Genomic DNA, 21,440 nt, shown 5'->3' with positions numbered 1-21,440 from the left:
CTGGCCACCAATAAAAAGTGACCATTACCGTGGGGAAGTTACTTAATTTAAATAGTTGGGAAGGAAAGTTACTTTTCATACAGACAAAACTACTAATCATGCATATCCACAGGCCCACTTTCCATGGGAAATTTTTTCTACGTTACAAGACTTGTAAAGAGCTTTTTTTTTTTTTTGTTTTGTTGCCAAAGTGGCACTTTAAAATAATTTTAATTGATTAAGCTTTTGTCAGTCAAGAGATCTTTAGTACCGACATTGACCAGCTAATCAATCAATAACGCTTGCTCATCAGTCTTCGGTTTATATTCCAAAGTGGGAGGACTTCAGGCTTTTGTGGGGATTGGTTGACTTGAAGTCAACGTTTGGAAAGCATGGAAAAAAGAATTGCAAGACCACCGTCAACTTCTATTTGCCCGTTGGACATTTCAAGACAATCTTGCACCCAAACCAGTGAAGGATATAAATATTTTTACTCGGGTCGGGTTTTATTGACGGGTTCAAACTCGAGACTTATTTTACTCATCTCTCTGTATCTCCTTATCTTGTTGCTTTCTCTATATCTAATACACTGACTTTATCACTATCTTCCCTAACCGCTACCCAATATTATTACTTTTTTGACGATCCACACACCCAATTTCATCGGTAGTATGATCTAAATGTGTGGTAGAATATGCAATTAGGTGAGAAGTCTCAAGAGAAGGCAATGTCGTTAGTTACAACATTCTCTTGCTGAAGATGTTCATGAGATTGTATGCCACCGATGACACATTGAGAGATAATTTGACTCTTTATAGTTTTGTTGCGACATTTTTGTTGGAAAAATGTTAGATAATGTGAAAAATAGCAACCGTAGGAAATATGTTGGAAAAGAGAAGAAAATAAGATGAAATTATCTTAGGCATGCAAGCACTATCCTTAATGATAATTCCGCCCCTCGAAGTACGAAACTTAGTGTGTAAGGTTTCTAGCGGTTATCCTCCAAGATACAACAGATCTTTTTCTATATTCCGCACTGGATATTAGAAGGAATATGAACAATGTTATGTGCATAACTCAACAAAGAAAAGAAAAGAAAAGAAAGATGGTGAAATTCTCATTTGTAATTCTTGAGATTCACTTTTTGAATTGTGATATTTTATATTCAAACAAGCCATTAATAAAGAGCCGTTTAGAAAACCTTTATGATCGTTGAAAATTGACCCGTAGAAAACTATTATACGACATTGCAAAACCGTTACAAGGTGGTGGATTCGATCGTTGGAAAATCGTTAGAAAGACGTCGTACGACCGTTCCTAAACTGTTACAAAGTGATAGCTTTCACGACTATCATAATTATATCAAAAACCGTTATAATCAAATATTTCAAAATTGCCGAAATATCTAACAAGTCTTGCCTGATTGTCTGATTGGGTGCAGAAAATGGCGGATCATATTCTGCGTCAAGAGAGAGGGAGTCATTTAGATCCATGTATTTCTCGGCGCTGACTCTCCAAAAGTTATGGTAAGGCCCGTGATGCACGGGTCTTGAGCATCGGTATGTGTTTCCGAGTCAATCTTAGTCATAAAGTTACTTTTGTCGGTGTTGATACCGATTTAGACCCATGGGAAATCTTAAAGCAGTATCCACGATAAAGCTTCTTCACTGTAGGAGTAGCTGTTCTCAGATTTTCCTTGATCTCACGTAACAAAAAGAAAAGAAGCTGAACTGCGATATACTTTTTTAATATATGTTCAGTTTGTGGAAGAGAAAAATTTTGACGAGAAATGTTGGAAACCATATTTTCACTTTAGGTTAAGAAAGAATGAAATGGAAAATATTTACATTCTGTGAGATTTGAATGAAAGCTCGCTTTTCTTATTTTCATTCCAATGTTTCCAATCAGCTCCTTTTTCCCATGGTGGTTTTCTACTTCTTACACGGCAATGAAGGCAGAAATTTTGACCATCCTCACAAATTATATCCATAGTTGATGTTAAATGTTTTGTGCAAGTAAGATTTACTGTGGGCTAATTCACAGCAAAGTTATCTGGGATCAATCAAGCGCGACCGTTGATCCAATAACTGGTAACATAATCAACGTCTAACAACCATTTCAGTCATTCAATCTCTCGTAATGAACTCAATAATTTTGCCGTGGTTTTTTGCCCGCGATATTGTAGAAAGGCCTGAAGGGCTTCAGGGGCTAACTTTTTTCGCAGGAACTCGATGCAAATTTCACAATTTGGAGCATTATGCAGACTTGGCAATGCCCTTTCACCCCACCTCTTAGGGTTTCTTCCTTGCCCTTGAAGCCGTTGCTGGAGCCGTCCCAGAGGGAGAGAGAGGTCCCTCTCTCCCACCCTCTCTATTTCCCTCTTCCCCCTTTTGAAGCTTTTCTTTTTTGTGTGTGAATAAATTCTTAGAGCTGATTTTAGGTGAACGTAGAGATGACAGCCACAAAGAATGATGTTCGTGACATGGTTCCGCGCTTTCCGAGATTTGGCCACTCTTCTCTCTCGATTTAGATTTTAGGTCAAGATTTGGGGATTTTACTCTCTCGAATTGGATTTGGATATAGATCCGGGAGTTCCTTACGAGCATTTGACACGTGTTCTTTCAATATGTTGATGTTGGTGTCTCTGCATGATGATGGTAATGAGTACGTTAAACCTAGAGGCGCAGCGCAAATCATTACAAATGGAGTGGGAGATCTTGACGTGTGCTCATCATTAAATCTAGTGATCAGCCGTTGAAATTTTATGATGGCAAATTTGTTCTTGAGGGATGAGAGTCTGCTTCTAGATACAGATTGTGCTTTGTTATTTGCTTTTTGAATTTTGCTTCGTTACGTAGTTATTTGAAATTTTCTAGACTTGAAAGATGTAACTCTCGAGCATTATTGTGATATATGGTTAATTCTACGAAAAAAACTGGTACATCCGTGATAAATTCATCCCAAACTAATTTTCCGACCACTAAAAGTCCCAAACTGGCACACATATAACAAATTTACCTTACGTTAGTTTCGCTAAATTAGTTTTTGATAAATTTGCTGAGTTGGATGACACGTGACAGTTGATGGATGTACGATTTGGGGTTTTAGTCTCCGTTTTTCACAAGTTTGTGGTTTTTGGTAAAAAAATTAGTTTTTGATAAATTTGTCATAAGTGTAGCAATTTGAGATTTTCCATGATATTAACCCTTTGATACACGAATGGCATCTTTCTTTCGATAAAAAAAAAAGCAATATAATCTATGATGAAGCACAACTTTCATATCTCTCCTTGTATATTAAGAACAATACGTTAACTGGTTTGAGAGAGATATAGAAATTATACCTTTTAAACTAATGTCAATTTCCCAAAGGTAAATAAAGAAAAATTTCAAATAAGGGCCTAAAGTGGCCTTATTTTCTCAAACAAGGACATGAAGTGGACTTTGTTTCAAATAAGAATCTGAAAGACTCTCATTGTTTTAAATAAGGGCCCGATTAAGGGTATTTTCTTCATTTATATTCACTGATTTTTTCCTTTTTTAATTTTTTTCCCTTCAAGAAAGGGAACGGCTACGGGTGAGGCGAGCCCTCACCTAGGAAAAAGACAAAAAGGGAAAAAAAATAAAAAAAATGTAAATGATGAAAACACCCTTGGTAAGGCTCTTCTTTAAAAGAACGAAGGTACTTCAAGTCATTATTTAAAATTTTCCCACAAATAAATTATCGGGACCACACCACGTACACTGTTGCTCCTCATAAATTAAAAGGCACTCGAATCCTTTGTGAATCCAACATCCAAATGTCTCCATATTGACAAGTGACGATCATCCCAAAACTAGAAGTCCCTTTCATTTGAAATTAACATCCAACTTTTTCTAATTTCTCCTTTTCACATTGACTTTAAAGACTTGGAAAGCTATAAAGTAGAACTTGGTGTGTGGCACGCTATCGGTTTTTGATTCTAAGCCGGAGACAAACTTTATTCTTGATCGTGCCTTCGACGTGGACACAATTTTCGTTTTTTTCCCGCATTTTTTTATTCGGATCGAATTTTATTACCAGACTCAAATTCAAGATATATTCTAGCACTCTGTGAGTGTGATTCCTGTATGTTGTTGCTTTCTCCGTGTCTATGATACACTGACTTCATCTATGTCCTCCCTAACGGCTACGCAACATAACTAATTTTTGATGATCCAAACCCCTAATTTCATCTGCACCTGTGGTCTAAATATGTCATAGATTATGCAATTAGGCGCGAGGTCCCAAGAGAAGGCAGTGTCTATAGTTACCGCATTCTCTTGCCAGAGATGTTCACATGATTGTATGCCATAGATGACACATCGAGAGATAATTTGACTCTTGAAAGTTTGTTGCAGCAGTTTTGCCTGAATGAATGCTGGAAATAACGAACCGTATTCTGTGTCGATCGAGAGAGAGAGAGAGAGTCGTTTAGACCCCTATAGTCCTTGGCATTGGCTCTCCGAAAGTTACGGTAAGTACTTTCGGTAAGGCTCGTGATGCACGGGTCTTGAGCACTGTCACGATGGTTCCAAGTAAATCTTAGTCATAAAGTTGCTTTTGTTGGTATTGATACCAATTTAAAGGAAAAAAAAAACAATCAACCGTGGCCTATGGGAAATCTTAAAGTAATATCCACGATAATGCTTCTTCACTGTGCACAAAGTTGTTCTCAGATTTTCCTTTGTCTCCCTACTGTAATCGTGTAAATATCTAACAAAAAGAAAAGAAGTGACATTCCGTGGGGTTTCATTCTTGTTAAATCCTAAGTGGTCTCCTTTCTTAGTCGAAATTTATATTTTACGCTTTCTTTCTTGTTCAGACGTTTCCCAATTCAGAGGAGAGTTTGGTTTCTGCAGGTTGACTAGGAATTGCCGCTCTCCAATGTCAATCCCCAGTTTGATGCACGAGATCACTGGATAATGTAATGTCGCTGTAAAGCAATTTTGAGTCAGTTACAAGTTTCCTAAATGAGCAATGTTCCTCCATTTAGGGCCACCGACATTGTAGTCTGGAATAAGAAACTACTGGTTCTGGATTCAGCTTTCTCGAAGGTTAATTTCCATGCCGGGGCCAATACAGCGATGGTTTAGTAGGATTAGTCTTACTCGATTCTGACGATGTAATCGTGTGCGTATGATTGCACAATCAAGGACCGTTCTACTTCCTGCAAACATTTTGCATACTCTTGCTGCTAAGGATGAAAAACTAAAAGAATAAAATACAAATCTGTGTTTATATTAAAAAAAATTACTCCGGTAATGCCACGTCAGATTTTTCGGTATCCACGTAGGTTTTCTGGCGGGGCAAATTGGCGATGTCACTTAAGTGATCGTTTTTTCAAATTTGTGGCATTCAAGTGAGCAAAAAAAAAAAAATTATGGCACTTAAGTGAATGTAGTACACAAGTTATAACATTCACGGTGTATTTATCCCCCATAATTTTGCCGCAATGGCTTTGTTTGAATGAACGTTAGAAGTTACGGATCGGATCCTTCTTCTAGAAAGAGAGACGCGTTTTGACCCGATAATCCTCAGCATTGGCTTTGTGAAAGCAATGTCGTATGTCAAGAGTGGTTGATTATGGTATGTAATATTGGAGTCGCTTGTTACGATGAAGTGCTTGGAAAACGGAGGAGCATCGGCGGTGTTGCAAATCAGCTGCAAAAGATTAGGGAAAAGCTCTTTCCATTGGTTTTACATGAACAAGATGAGCTACCGCAGGTATATGATAAGTTTCTTAACTTCTCGTCTTAATTAACCTCTATCGGCTTAATTATTTAGATTTGCTTAATGTGAAGCAGCATACGGAATCGATCATGCATTTTCAACATAAAGCTGGCATATGCATTGCAGGGAAGAGACCTTTCAGAAATATCTGTTATAATTGTTCTCGAGTTTGAGAAGACGACGAAACCCGACGCGAGTCGAAGTGCGGGAAAGTCTGGCCATATAAAGATAGTCGCGATTGAGTGGATGCTCATCTTTTTCTCCCCTAGGGTTCTCTCCCTCCTACGGCCGCCTCCCTTCTCTTTTCTCCAGGAGCCTTCCCGAGGGAGGGAGAGAGGGAGAGAGTTCCTTCCCTCCCCATCTCCCTCTTCTCTATATCGCTTTAGTTTTTCCGGTACTTGTTCCTTTCAATAAATCTCTTCGTTAATTTTGTGGTGTTGCGATCGACATCTAAACCCTCTGAAGATCGAAACGCGAGTGCCTCAAAAGAATTTGCTCGCTTCGGCTCTGGGTGTTTACTCCAGATTGTCAAGTGCTCTGCAAATTATCGAAGCTTTTCTTTGTCAATCGACCTATCCGAAAGTGATTTTGTGATCAACAGGTATCATTTTGTAGTTACTCTATCTCCCGATCTAGAGTTAGATTTAGATTTGGGTGTTATTCTGTTCCGATCTAGAAATAGATCTGGGATTTGTAAAGCGTTTTTTTTATGCTATTTCAACTAGAGATGGCCGGTTCGGCCGAACTGCCGGTTTCGGTTCCCGAGCCCAACGGCTCTTTCCCCCGGCCCCCCTTTTTTTTTTTTTAAAAAAAAAAACGGGTCGGAACTAGCTTGGAACCGGCGGTTCCGGGCCGGTTCCGAGCCCCGGTTCCATTTGTCCATGTCTAATTTCAACCCATTGAGGATGTTGTTATCTCCGTGCGGTGATGGTGCTGGGATGCCGAACTTGGACGTGCACCGCCTTTTGGCAAAGCCGTTGCTATTAGAGATTGACTTCTCGGTGTGTGCTCATCACCGATGATGATGCGAGATTCAGTGATCGGCCGCCGATTATGCTTGGATACAATATCAGATCCATCCTTGAAGAATAATCGAGTTTCTATAAGCTGGACCGAGTTGATTCACTTTTCATATTTATTCGTTTTTTGGGATTTTCATTTTCATTTTCATTTTGAAGTGATGTATGTCTCCTTGATATGAAATGAAGGTTCTTTCTTTTGACAAAAAAAAAAAAATAAAGTCTCGATTGGACGTTGAAAATGTATAGCTGGAGAGAAGCAGTGTTTCATTTGGAAGATAGTAGTCTATTATCATTCCTCATCAGCACAGATGTTACTCTATTCTGTGGCCCATGATGCACAGTCTTGAGCATTGTTATGAAATTTGAAGATCAGTACAAAATGTTCACTTCCGTCATTGGTACGAAGCTCATTTAGACAAATAAGAACTAATCAACTATCGGCTAGTTTCTTCTTAGGATTTCACTTTACCGCAGTGACATTGTGTGCGGTTTCGTTTACATAAATCCAAATCTGTATCCATCTTTAGTGGAAATTTATCATTTCCCCTTGCAAATCCTAGCTTTTACATAAATCCTCTTTATTCAGAGGAGTGTCTGGTTTCTTTCTGCGGCTTCACTAGGATTGGCGATGCGTAGCTGTAAGTCGTGCGAGAGGTTGGAGATGAGTGATGTTGCAGTCAAGCCAAGCATCTCTTTCAGATTCAGCTTAAATAAGCAAATGCTCAGTTTGGGAGAAGAAGATGGTAGCCAGGAAAATAAAAGAACCCATAGCTTTCTGATTCAGCTTCCTTGTATTCATTAAATCGAGAAACAGATCTGGACGATTGATATGTGAAGCAGGAAGTTGGCAAGAATGGTTTTACCATAACTAGTCTATCCCAATTCTGAGGATGAAGTTTTTGTTATTTGTGTTTTTCTGATGCGGAATAGATCTGCAGCTGCTATTTCTGAAGTACGCCACTTTCTTTACTCTTGATTTGCCAAAACTTTTCCTTCTTTCTTTCTTTCATTTCATTTCTTATCACGATAGAACTTGTTCGATTAATACAAAATGTGTTGTCGGAAATTGCTTACGTGGCATGGCTAGTGCTAACATAGGTAATTTTAAAAAATATTTTAATACTTTTTTGAATTTTTATGTTTATATTTATTTCTTTTCCCGTTTCTTTCTATTCTTTCTTTATCTTTTTTTCCTTCCTAGTTCCTCCGGTCTATGACCGAGCCCGGCAACCAGCTAGAGACGAGGGCCGACGAGGTCGACCTTGTTGGCCTTTCCTAAAGCTCATCCTAGCCAGCCACCGGCGAGGTGTGACCTCGCTGGTCGTTGCAGTCCGGTGGCGAGCTGGAGATAGAAGGGAGCAAAACAAAAAGAATGAGAAAGAAAAAAAAAATAAGAAGAATAAATAAAAACAAAAAATTGAAAAAAATTTGTTAAAATACTCTTAAAAATTGGTCACAGCTTCGGACACGCCACATCCGCGGTTTCCTACCAAAATTGGCCGAAATGCTTGAATTAGCACAAATGTAAAAAGTTAAGTATTAAATTGGCAAAACAAAGTTTAGATCGAATTGACACATTTGGAGTAGTGTTAGGACTTTTTTTTGTAATTCTTCCACATTTAAATAGTTTGGAAGGAAAGTTACTTTTCGTTGGGACAAAGTCAGTAATCCTATATATGCATGCACCTACTTTCCATGGTGATAAGTTTCTATATTACAAAACTTATTATAGTCACTTTTTGCCGAAGTGGCACTTTGAAATGATTCTAATTGATTGAGCTGTTAACAGATCTTTAGTACCGACAATGACCAGCTAATCAATCATTAACGCTTGCTTATCGGCCTTGAGTTCATTTTCCAAAGTGGGAGGACCGCAGGATTTTGGGGGATTTGGTTGACTCGAAGTCAACATATGGAAAGCATGGAGAAAAGAACTCCATGAGCAGTGTCAACTTTTATTTGGCCGTTGGATAAGTCTTGGGTTTTTTGTGGTACTAACGCTATGATATATCAATGGCACCCTTCTTTCGACAAAAAAAAAAAAAAAGAACAATTGAAAGCATCAACAATTCATCGACATTCTATAAATTAATAACAAGGGAGTTGGGTAAATTAGAGGTTTATGGCTTAGGTATAACATTACAGAGTGGGGATAATAGTCTAAAAAGTTATAAATCTAATGTAGAAAAGCCAATACTGTCATATTCTTTTCATTTGTGCCAATTTAGTCCCAAATCTCTTGACGATGCCAATTTAATTCTAAGCCTTTTAATTATATCAATTCTAGTCCTAAACCTTCTAAAGATTTGCTAATTTAGTCAATCTTTTGACGATTTTCTAATTTAATCATTTTGGTCAATTTTAGTTAGAAATCACCGACGTGGACACCGGCTAGCCGCCAGCCATCCTACCTAGCGGGACTAGTGCTGACTTAAATAACTTTTGCACTTCTATTATATGTCTATAATAAGTTGGTAGGTCAACTATGTTATTTTTATTTGTTATCCAAATCAACAATTTTACGGTGATATTTGATGGAAGTCGACGGAGGGTAAATGTATCACGCATATACCGTTTTGGAATTTTGGTGACAAAAAGATTAATTTGGCATATATTTATCATTTATGTACCAATTTGAGATCTTTGATCTTATTAACCTTAGAGTAATATAACTTGTGTGTACTGGAATTTCCTAGGGGTCCAAGTGCGAATTCTTCGGGGCTGCTATTTGTAAAGTTACTACTTTCATTTTTGCATTTTGGTAAAGTTCCTAAATCGCCTCTTTTCTTTTTGTGGAATGCCCCTAACCACGAATGCATTGAACTCAATATAGACATATCGATAGGAACTTTTTTCACTGGGGGGGTTCGATGATCACATGGATAAGCAACTTTCAAAGGTAGAAATGAGTAAAACTCGTCAAGAAATTACTGGCCACCAATAAAAAGTGACCATTACCGTGGGGAAGTTACTTACTTTAAATAGTTGGGAAGGAAAGTTACTTTTCATAGAGACAAAACTACTAATCATGCATATCCACACGCCCACTTGTAAAGAGCTTTTTTTTTTTTTGTTGCCAAAGTGGCACTTTAAAATAATTTTAATTGATTAAGCTTTTGTCAGTCAAGAGATCTTTAGTACCGACAATGACCAGCCAATCAATCAATAACGCTTGCTCATCAGTCTTCGGTTTATATTCCAAAGTGGGAGGACTTCAGGCTTTTGTGGGGCTTGGTTGACTTGAAGTCAACGTTTGGAAAGCATGGAAAAAAGAATTGCATAAACAGTGTCAACTTCTATTTGGCCGTTGGACATTTCAAGACAATCTTGCACCCAAACCAATGAAGGATATAAACATTTTTACTCGGGTCGCGTTTTATTGTCGGGCTCAAACTCGAGACTTATTTTACTCATCTCTATGTATCTCCTTATCTTGTTGCTTTCTCCGTATCTAATACACCGACTTTATCACTATCTTCCCTAACCGCTGCCCAATATTATTACTTTTTTGATGATCCCCACACCCAATTTCATTGGTAGTATGATCTAAATGTGTGGTAGAGTATGCAATTAGGTGAGAAGTCTCAAGAGAAGGCAATGTCGTTAGTTACAACATTCTTTTGCTGAAGATGTTCACGAGATTATATGCCACCGATGACACATTGAGAGATAATTTGACTCTTCATAGTTTTGTTGCGACATTTTTGTTGGAAAAATGTTAGATAATGTGAAAAATAGCAACCATAGGAAAAATGTTGGAAAATTCCCATAGAAGAACTAAGTATTTGAGACTGATCTTTTAAGATATGCAATGCTCAAGACTCTGCATCATGGGCCACATGCTAGTGCAATAATCCGCGCAGATGAGGAATGATAATCGACTAGTATTTTTAAACAGAAACGACTGTTTATCTCCAGCTATACATTTACAAAGTCCAGTTTGGACAACCTTTATACTGCCAGACTTTTTTGCACTTCAATTTGGGCCGGGTTTCTTCCATGTTCTCAAACTCGAGACAAATTTTGACAGATATTACTTAAAGGTCTCTGCACAACAGGGAGCATGCTAGCTAGATACATATACAGGTGAGGAATGACAATCAGCTTTTGCCTTCTAATGAAAACGCATCATCGATTCTCTATTCTGTTACAGATTAACATGTCCGCTTGCACTATCATACGCAAAACTAAATATTTAAGACAAGAGAGAGGTTAAGAAACTTATCATATACCTGCGGTTGTTCATCTTGTTCATGTAAACCCAATGCAAAGAGTTTTTCCCTAATCTTTTTCAGCTGATTTGCTACACCACTGATGTTCATCCGTCTTCCAGGCACTTCATCGGAACAAGCGACTCCAATATTATATATAATTACCAAACACTCAAGAGATATGCCACTGCTTTTGGAAAGACAATGCTGAGGACTATTGGGGCCGAGACAACTCCCTCTTTCTAGAAGCAGAAAGTGATCCGTAACTTCCAAGGTTCGTTCAGGCAAAGCTGCTATGACAAAATTATGGAGAGTGAAATTGTCCCCGAACCTGTCATTTGTGGGACTCAATCCGGTGAACATCTCTAGCAAGAGGATGCCATAACTGTAGACATCGCCTTCTCTGGAGACCTTGCATCCCATTGCATATTTTGCCACACATTTTGATCATAGTGCAGTTCAAATTAGGAATGCTAGTCATCAAAAAGAATGTGGAGCTCATACCAGCAGAATAGGAAGTAGAGAGATTACCTGGCGGAGCATAACCAATTGTCCCTTTTACACCTAGAGTGCTCATCTGATTAGCTGCAGTATCAAGAGATGATTTAAGAAGAAATTTGGCCAATCCAAAGTCGCCAACATGTGTGACCATCTTAGCATCTAAGAGAATATTGCTTGGCTTTAGATCACAATGAACAATGGGGATGCGGCACTGGTGATGAAGATAATCCAATGCAAAAGCAACATCAATAGCAATATTTATCCTCCCGATGAAATTCAACTTTTTCAGAAGCTCATTCCCATGAGATGACATGATGTTTGGGTGTAGCCACCGTTCCAGGCTTCCATTGTTCATGAATTCATAGACCAAGGCCTTAAAATCATTTCATTGATAATCATTACTAGAGCAAACGGTAAATATCTTCAAAAAATTTCGATGTTTGATGTTCTTAAATGCCTCACACTCGACCATGAAGCTCTTAAGAGCACCATGACGAACTAAATGAAGAACCTTCACAGCCAAAGCAATTCTATTATCTTTGACTATACCCCTGTAAACAGTACCAAAGCTTCCAACTCTGATCAAATTCGTTGAAGAAAAACCATCGGTTGCTTTTAGGAGTGTTCCATGAGATACGTTTGGAGCTGAATAACCCATTGAACTTGAAATTGGTTCATTTACTTTCTTCTTCAACCAGCAGAGATATATCAAAGCTAGAAGAAGAGCTAGTCCAAGAACTCCAAAAACAATAGAAGTGGGCAATATCAGCTTATTGATCTTTCGACTCTTGGAGCTTTTGGAGATGCAATTTGGGAGATGAAATTCCGGTAGTCCACCTCAAAGCCCATCGTACCCAATAATAGAAATATCAGTAGCACTACTAAAGACTCCTTCACGTGGTAGCATGCCATCAAACTTATTGTATGATAAATTCAAAAGTTTCAAGAAATGAAATATCGATAAGAATTCTGGAATCTGACCAGATAAATTGTTGCATGAAAGATCTAGTTCTTCAATGCCGCCTAACGATCTGATTGATTGAGGAATGGACCCATGGAAGAAGTTGCCTCCCATCCTCAATGATATCAATCCAGTGCAATCCCCTAAACTATTGGGGATTTCACCTACCAACAAATTGTCCGAGATATCCAACGCAGTTAAAGCTCTCAAGTTGCCAAATTCAGTGGGTAGAATCCCAGTTAGATGGTTATGAGACAAGTTTAGAATGATCACTAATGATGAGAGACCTATAAGCTGCAGGGGTATGGCACCACTGAGATTATTACTGGACAAATCAAGCATATCAAGAGCCCAGCAGTTTGATAGGTGTGAGGGATTTTGCCCATGAAAGTTGTTCCCACTAAGATCTATGTGAAACAGCTTCGTTAGATTTCCCAAAGAAGATGGGATAGTCCCTCTGAGGTTGCTATAGCTTAACTGCAACTTCGCTAGATTGTGTAGATTCCCCAAATTTGAGGGGATAACACCTGAAAGCTAGTTGAGACCCATATACAATATTTCCAGGTTGACAAAATTCCCAATTTCTTCTGGAATCTCTCCAAATATGTGATTCTTGCTTAAAGTAAATACTGTGAGACTGGTGGATAAATTACCTATGCATTTAGGCAACACCCCACCAAACTCATTCTCGTGAATGCCCACGTGCTCTAACATGGTGTTGTTAGTTAACGAGCAAAGGAAACTCAAGTCTTCGGGTTTTCCACTTCCAAGCTGATTTTCATAGATTCGGAGCCAGCTAAGCTTATACAAATTTTCCAAAGAAGGTACTTTCCCGGAAAATCTGTTACTACAAAGTTGGAGTGCGCTCAGGTTTGTGCAATTGGATATCGACGGAGGAATCGACCCCTTGAGTTGGTTCTCGGCAACGCTAAAAAATTCAAGATCTGGGAGTTTGAGGCCTATACCTGCGTGAAGTGTCCCCAGTATCCTGTTGTATACAGCATCAAACACAATTAGCGAAGAGAGATTGAATAAGGAAGATGGAATTACACCTGCTAATCTGTTTGTTGCAAATGCAATTATTTGCAAGTTTGTCAGGCGGCCTAGAACTTGGAGAATGCTCCCACCTAGGTTGTTCGAGGCTAAAAGAAGGAACTTCAGTGAAGATAAGTTCCCAATGGAGGAAGGCACACTCCCGGTCAGATTATTCGCCACCAAATCCAACTTCTGTAGCTTCAGCAGTGAAGTGAGCTCCCCAGGAATTTCTCCTGTTAGTTTGTTGTTCTCAAGACTAAGGGCGACCAGGTCTATGCAACCTGATATATTCTTCGGAATTTCACCGACCAACGAATTGTTGTCTAGTCGAAAGGCACGAAGGCGGCGCAGCTGGCCGACTTGCGGAGGAATATCTTGACCAAGACTGTTGTTTTGGAGCCATATTTCCCTTAAGAAGCTGAGATTTCCAATATGAGGAGAGATTGATCCTAACAGTCCTCGTGATGACAAGTCCAGGACCGTTACCCTTCGCTGTCTGCGACCGCACGTAACGCCATACCACTGGCAAAACCCAATGCTGCTGTTCCATGAGTTGAGCACGCCAAAAGGATCTCCAGTTATGCCGGCCTTAAATGCGGATAGAACGAGCCTGTCTGTTTCATTGCTGTTGGAGGAGACTTGGTGAAAGCATAGTGCGAGAGCAATACAAAGAAGCAAGTGGCAATATCGAAGCTCTGCAACAGCAATGCTTATGAGTTTCATGACTCGAAGCCCAGGGAAGCGGGTAGATTTGAAAGCAAGGAAAGAAGAAAGAAGAAACAAGAGGCAGGACCCGTGTGTTAATCGGAACTGTGAAGAGATTTATAAATGAGGTGTCCATTTTCCAGGACATATTTATAAGAAAAACAGTGAGCCGTCATTTCCACTAATGGATGCCACAAGTATATCTAAATTGGACAATCCACTAAATTAAGGCAATCATTATGACGTTGCACAATTTGATTTGAGATTTCTCAGCAACTAAGCCCGCTGCAAAAACCCCCAGAAAGCTAAGAAAGACCCATCATGGCTTGATTTGGACAATTTTCAACAACAATTTAATAATGAGTGATGGTGATTTCTCTTAAATTAGCTTTGGGAGAGCAAAATAGAATCATTCTAAGATTTACTACACGAAGTGGGGACTCAGACTCATGCTCACGCTCAAATGGCAAGAAAAAAAGTCTTAAATTTTATTACAATGTGCCAATTCAATCCTGAATATCTTTTTTTTATCAATTCAGTCCTAAACATTTTGCATTTATTCTAATTCAGTCTTAAATCTTTTGCATTTGTGTTAATTTAGTCCATCCGGCCAATTTTGGCTGGTTGGCACCGACGCAAAATTTGTTAATAATATTTTAAATTTTTATGATTTTTTTCTTTTATTTTCTTAGTTTTTTTTTCCCAACTCTTAGGGCTGGGATGCCCCTCTCCAATGCTGGCGAGGGCATCCTGGCCGTAATGGTTGGGGGAAAAGACTAAATAAAAGAAAAGAGCAAAATAAAAAAAAAAATATAAAAGAACTCAAAAAATTATTAAAATATTATTAAAAAGTCCATGCTAGCACTGATGGACTCAAAAATAAAAAAAAATGACAAAAATATTAATATATTATTAAAAATTTCCACGACTGAAAAGATAGTTAAGAAGATGGAAAATAAAATGGGTTTATTGACTATTGACCATAGGAATCACACGCCTTATTTAGGCAAGACTTTTTCGAGTGTACGATTATTCTATTTTGAGCACACCATATATCTATTTTGATAAGGATTTACTCTCTTTTTTTTGGGTAAAATATAAGGATTTACTTAACAGGATGCTTCTTAGACATCCAATTATAAAAAGCTGGTCATTTTCTATGAGTTTGGAAAAGTACAGCTTACTTGTAACCTGTTTTGCTCTTTTTTTTCCTTGATCCGAAATAATCATTTGATTTTAAATTGCAAATTGCGTATACCGTTGTAAAAGGAAAACCGATAGCGTGCCAAACACCAAGTTCTACTTTATAGCTTTGGAAGTCTTTAAAGTCAATGTGAAAAGGAGAAATTAGAAAAAGTTGGATGTTAATGAAAGGGACTTCTAGTTTTGGGATGATCGTCACTTGTCGATATGGAGACATTTGGAAGTTGGATTCACAAAGGATTCGAGTGCCTTTTAATTTATGAGGAGCAACAGTGTATGTGGTCTGGTCCCGATAATTTATTTGCAGGAAAATTTTAAATAATGACATGAAATGCCTTCGTTATTTTAAAGGAGAGCCTTACCAAGGATATTTTCATCATTTACATTTTTTATATTTTTTTTCCTTTTTTGTCTGTTTCCTAGGCGAGGGCTCGCCTCGCCGGTAGCCGTTCCTTTTCTTGAAGGAAAAAAAATTGAAAAAGAAAAAAAATCAGCAAATATAAATGAAGAAAATACCCTTAATCAGGCCGTTCTTTAAAATAATGAGGGTCTTTCAAAATCTTATTTGAAATAAAGTCAATTTCATGTCCTTGTTCAAGAAAATAAGGCCACTTTATGCCTTTAGTTGAAATTATTCTTTATATACCTTTGGGAAATTGGCATTAGTTTAAAAGTTATAACTTCTCTATCTCTCTCTAACCAAATAAAATATTGTTCTTAATATACAAGGAGAGATATGAAAGTTGTGCTTCATTATAGATTATATTGCTTTTGTTTTTTTTTTTTTGAAAGAAAGATGCCATGTGGGTATCAAAGGGTTAATGTCACGGAAAATCTCAAATTGCTAAACCTATGATAAATTTATCAAAAACTAATTTTTTTACCAAAAATCCCAAACTTGTGAAAAACGGAGACTAAAACCCCAAACCGTATGTCCGTCAACTGCCACGTGTCATCCAACTCAGCAATTTGACGGTAAAATTTAGCGAAATTAACGTAGAGTAAATTTGTTATATGTGTGCCAGTTTGGGACATTTAGTGGTCAGAAAATTAATTTGGGATGAATTTGTCACGGATATACCAGTTTTTTTTCGTAGAATTAACCCTATATCACAATAATGCTCAAGAGTTACATCTTTCAAGTCTAGAAAATTCCAAATAACTATAGAATGAAGCAAAATTGAAAAAGCAAATAACAAAGCACAATCTGTATCTAAAAGCACACTCACATCCCTCAAGAACAAATCTGTCATCATAAAATTTCGGCGGCCGATCACTAAATTCACCGATGAGCAGACGTCAAGATCTCCCACTCCATTTATAATGACTTGCGGTGCGCCTCTAGGTTCAACGTCCTCATTACCATTGTCATGCAGAGACACCAACATCAAAAGAACACAAATTAAATACTCCTAAGGAACTCCCATATCTATATCCAAATCTAGTTCGAGAGAGTAAAACCTCCAAATCTTGACCTAAAATCTAAATCGAGAGAGAAGAGTGGCCAAATCTCGAAAAGCGTGGAACCACGTCACGAACATCATTCTTTGTGGCAGTCATCTCTACATTCACCTAAAATCAGCTGTGAGAATTTATTCACACACAAGAAAGAAAAGCTTCAAAAGAGGGAAGAGGGAAATAGAGAGGGTGGGAGAGAGGGACCTCCCTCTCCCTCTGGGACGGCTCCAGCAACGGCTTCAAGGGAAAGGAAGAAACCCTAAGAGGTGGGGTGAAAGGGCATTGTCAAGTCTGCATAATGCTCCAAATTGTGAAATTTGCATCGAGTTCCTGCGAAAAAAATTAGCCCCTGAAGCCCTTCAGGCCTTTCTACAATATCGCGGGCAAAAAACCACGGCAAAATTGTTGAGCTCATTACGAGAGATTGAATGACTGAGATGATTGTTAGACGTTGATTGACTATGTTACCAGTTATTGGATCAACGGTCGCGTTTGATTGATCCCAGATAACTTTGCTGTGAATTAGCCCACAATATGTCAAAAAAGCTCGTAAATCTTACTTGCACAAAACATTTAACATCAACTATACAGATATTTCGTGAGGATGGTCAAAATTTCTGTCTTCATGACCGTGTAAGAAGTAGAAAACCACGATGGGAAAAGGAGATGATTGGAAACATCGGCATGAAAATAAGAAAAGCGAGCTTTCATTCAATCTCACAGAATGCAAATTTTTTCGTTTCATTCTTTCTTAACCTAAGGTGAAAATATGGTTTCGGATTGCTGTCATGTGGCGTGATACATTTGTCTATGTTCGTTATGTGAAGCCTTACGGCATATTATTATCCGTGAAACTTTATTTGGCTCATTAGATATAACATTACCTAACATGATTATAATATGTTGTAATCTGCTACTCATTTTTATAGTATGGAAAATGGTCAATTCCATAGTTCCCCTACAAAATAGAGTATAGTCAATAAATATGATAGTGTGATTTCTTGAGAGCACCGCCAATTTTTCTAAAAGTTTAAAATAATTGAGTGATGTAATATTTAAATATTCTATCAATCTTATTTACACTTAGTCCGATCTTTTTGCCTACCGCTAAGCGTTGCCATATTTAAATAAGGAAGCAAATGGAGCTTTGAAATATTTGAACTTAGAACCTTATGCTCTTATATTATATGAGATTTCGTGAGACCACCGCCAATATCTCCATCACACATTGAGCTTTGGGTCGGAGCAAGAATAATCTGTATATCCCGTATGACCATTGGGTACAGACTTGTTAGTAACATGAGCTCCGGTATCACGTGCGATTTCGTAGAACCATTGTCAATTATTCTAAAAGATTAAGCTGATAAATAAGGCATGATTTAATATTTCAATATTTGATCAATGATAATTAAATGCTTAGCGAATAAGGAAATAAATGCTAGGGTTTAATGCTTCTGTTATGTCTGTGGCTAAGGAAATAAACGGTAACGTTATATCATACTGCCAGAAGAATTCTACGAAGACAATCTTTATTCTTGATCATGACTTCGACGCGGCTACATTTTTCGTATTTTCTCTTATTCGGGTCGGCTTTTACTTAGGAGTTTAAATTCGAGATATATTTTAATACTCTCTCTTCGTATTTCCTTTATCTTGTTGCTTTCTCCATATCTATGATACACTGAGTTCATCTATATCCTCCCCAACCACATCCCAACATAATTATGTTTCGATTATCCGCACCCCTAATTCCATCTGCACTGTGATCTAAATGTATGGCAGATATGCAATTAGGTGTGACATCCCAAGAGAAGCAATGTCTATAATTACGGCCTTCTCTTGCTTGAGATGTTCACGGGATTGTATGCCATCGATGACACATTGGGAGATAATCGAACTCTTCATAGTTTTGTTGTGGCAGTTTTGCCTAAATGAGTGCGGGAAATGTTGGATCATAATCAGCGTAGAGAGAGAGAGAGAGAGAGAGAGAGAGAGAGAGAGAGAGAGAGAGAGAGAGAGAGAGAGAGAGAGAGAGAGAGAGAGAGAGAGGCCATCGATGACACATTGGGAGACAATCGAACTCTTCATAGTTTTGTTGCGGCAGTTTTGCCTAAATGAGTGCGGGAAATGTTGGATCATAATCTGCGTAGAGAGAGAGAGAGAGAGAGAGAGAGAGAGAGAGAGAGAGAGAGAGAGGCCATCGATGACACATTGGGAGACAATCGAACTCTTCATAGTTTTGTTGCGGCAGTTTTGCCTAAATGAGTGCGGGAAATGTTGGATCATAATCTGCGTAGAGAGAGAGAGAGAGAGAGAGAGAGAGAGAGAGAGAGAGAGAGAGAGAGAGAGAGAGAGAGAGAGAGAGGCCATCGATGACACATTGGGAGACAATCGAACTCTTCATAGTTTTGTTGCGCGGTTTTGCCTAAATGAGTGCGGGAAATGTTGGATCATAATCAGCGTAGAGAGAGAGAGAGAGAGAGAGAGAGAGAGAGAGAGAGAGAGAGAGAGAGAGAGAGAGAGAGAGAGAGAGAGAGAGAGAGAGAGAGTAATTTAGACCCCTATAGTCCTCAGAGTTGGCTCTCCGAAAGCTATGGTAAGGCTCGTGATGCACGAATCTTTTCGAGCTTCTATTTGCCTTTCCAATGAAAAATTTCCAGATCGATAATTAGGCAAAAAGATCGGACTAAACGTGAGAGACAGTTTTAGAGTAATTAAATATTGAATCACTCCTTCATCTAACACTGTCAATCCTTGGTTTCGGACATCGTTTTGAAGATGTGGGCTGCCTTCTAAAAAAATGTCAAAAGACAAGCTCGATTCTGTGGACTGTTTATTTTTTTTCCCTAGCATCTTTGTAGAGTTTGGGCAAACTTAGCTTGCATTGATGAAGTAATTTACAATATATACATAGGGTTTAGGGCTAACACAATACAATGACAATTATGCCCTTTAGTATAAACCTAATCTACCAATACTCCCCCTCAAGTTGGTGAATGTAAACATGTCAACAACTTGTTCTTAAAAGTACAAAATAAATCACGTGTGACCGGTTTCGTAAACAAGTCCGCGAGTTGGGAATGACCGGGAACATAAAGAGTACGCAAAGTGCCATCTTGAATTTTTTCACGAACCAAGTGACAATCAATCTCGATGTGTTTGGTGCGTTCGTGAAAGACCGGATTAGTAGCAATGTGGATGGGCGCTTTATTATCACAAAAAAGATCAGCGGTGGCGGTGTTGATGTGAAGATCCGAGAAAAGCATGTGAAGCCATGTGATTTCGCATGCAGCAGACGCCATAGCACGATATTCAGCTTCTGCCGAGGAACGGGCAATAGTGGTTTGTTTCTTGGAATGCCATGAGATGGGACAAGAACCAAGAAACATGCAAGAGCTAGAAACAGATCGTCGGGATGTAGAACAAGATGCCCAATCAGAATCTGTATAACCATTAAGTTGGAGAGTAGAATCAGAAGGGAAGAACAAACCAGTGCTGGGATCATGCTTGAGATACCGCACAATGCGAAGGGCGGCATTCCAATGGTCTTCATGAGGAGAGTGCATAAATTGACTAAGATGTTGCACCGCAAAGAGTAAATCCGGACGAGTTCTTGTAAGATATAATAATCTACCAATAAGTCGTCGATATGAACCTGGATCCTTAAGAGCTGGGGAGGAGTCCGAAAATTGTATATTAGGTTCCATCGAAGTATCAACGGGACGTCCTCCAAGAAGACCAACATCAGACAAAATATCAAGAGCGTATTTCCTTTGTGACAAGAAAATCCCGGACTTGGAACGAGAAACTTCAATGCCCAAGAAGTATTTGAGAGTACCCAAATCCTTAATGCGAAATTGTGTGTCAAGAAATCGCTTGAGAAGTTGAATCATAACTTCATCATCATCCGTGATCACCAAATCTTCAACATAAACAAGGACAATGGTCAAGAGAGAGCCACGAACCAATGTAAAAAGTGAGTAGTCCGCCTTGGACTGTTGAAAACCAACATCAAGCAGTGCAGAAGAGAATTTAGCAAACCATTGCCTTGATGCCTGTTTAAGACCATAAAGTGATTTCTTAAGACGACAGACGAAATTCTCCCCCTTAGTATGAAAACCCGGTGGAAACCGCATGTAGACCTCTTCATCAAGGTCACCATGTAGAAAAGCGTTGTTCACATCTAATTGGTAGAGAGGCCAATGACGAATTGAAGCAAGAGCTAATAAAGTGCGAACAGTTACCATTTTAGCAACGGGTGCAAAGGTGTCATGGCAATCGATGCCCTCTGTTTGAGTATAACCCTTTGCAACGAGCCGAGCCTTGTAGCGCTCAATGGTGCCATCAGAGTTATATTTGATTCGGTAAACCCATTTACATCCGATGGGTTGTTTTCCAGGAGGAAGAGAAACAATGTCCCAAGTATCATTCTGCTTAAGGGCCTGTATCTCAGAAGACATCGCCTCCCGCCACTTGGGAGATTGACACGCAGTGTCATAAGTTTCAGGTTCCTGTTCGGAGGATATGGAGGCTAAAAAAAGTGTAGTGAGTGGGTGAAAATCGCGAGTATGATAAACCTTTGGATAAGGGATAAAGAGTACCTGATTCGGTTAC

General features: G+C 38.7%; 1 protein-coding gene and 1 pseudogene across 1 annotated transcript; both read right to left on the bottom strand.

Annotated features, from left to right (window-relative positions):
• Positions 1 to 11,297: 11,297 nt before the first annotated feature.
• Positions 11,298 to 12,122, bottom strand: LOC125312535 (annotated as a pseudogene).
• A 180-nt stretch (positions 12,123 to 12,302) lies between these two features.
• Positions 12,303 to 21,286, bottom strand: LOC115737894 (receptor kinase-like protein Xa21). Its single transcript, XM_048273550.1, has 3 exons — positions 20,482 to 21,286; positions 13,391 to 14,155; positions 12,303 to 12,952 (listed from the first exon to the last, which is right to left on the bottom strand). The coding sequence occupies exons 1-3, from the start codon at positions 21,284 to 21,286 to the stop codon at positions 12,303 to 12,305; spliced, it is 2,220 nt and encodes a 739-aa protein (XP_048129507.1).
• Positions 21,287 to 21,440: the final 154 nt, after the last annotated feature.

Source organism: Rhodamnia argentea, chromosome 2 (genome assembly GCF_020921035.1).
Source record: "Rhodamnia argentea isolate NSW1041297 chromosome 2, ASM2092103v1, whole genome shotgun sequence".
Classification (NCBI taxonomy): domain Eukaryota; kingdom Viridiplantae; phylum Streptophyta; class Magnoliopsida; order Myrtales; family Myrtaceae; genus Rhodamnia; species Rhodamnia argentea.
This window is presented reverse-complemented; position numbering and strand designations above follow the sequence as displayed.

Excerpts from the sequence above, each read along its gene's own strand:
- LOC115737894 (XM_048273550.1), bottom strand. The coding sequence starts at position 21,286 with ATGTCTTCTGAGATACAGGCCCTTAAGCAGAATGATACTTGGGACATT. Across the intron at positions 14,156-20,481 it reads CCCAGCTCTTAAGGATCCAG|AGCTTCGATATTGCCACTTG; the intron begins GTTCATATCGAC and ends TTGCTGTTGCAG. Across the intron at positions 12,953-13,390 it reads ACTGGGGACACTTCACGCAG|GTGTTATCCCCTCAAATTTG; the intron begins GTATAGGCCTCA and ends ACTAGCTTTCAG.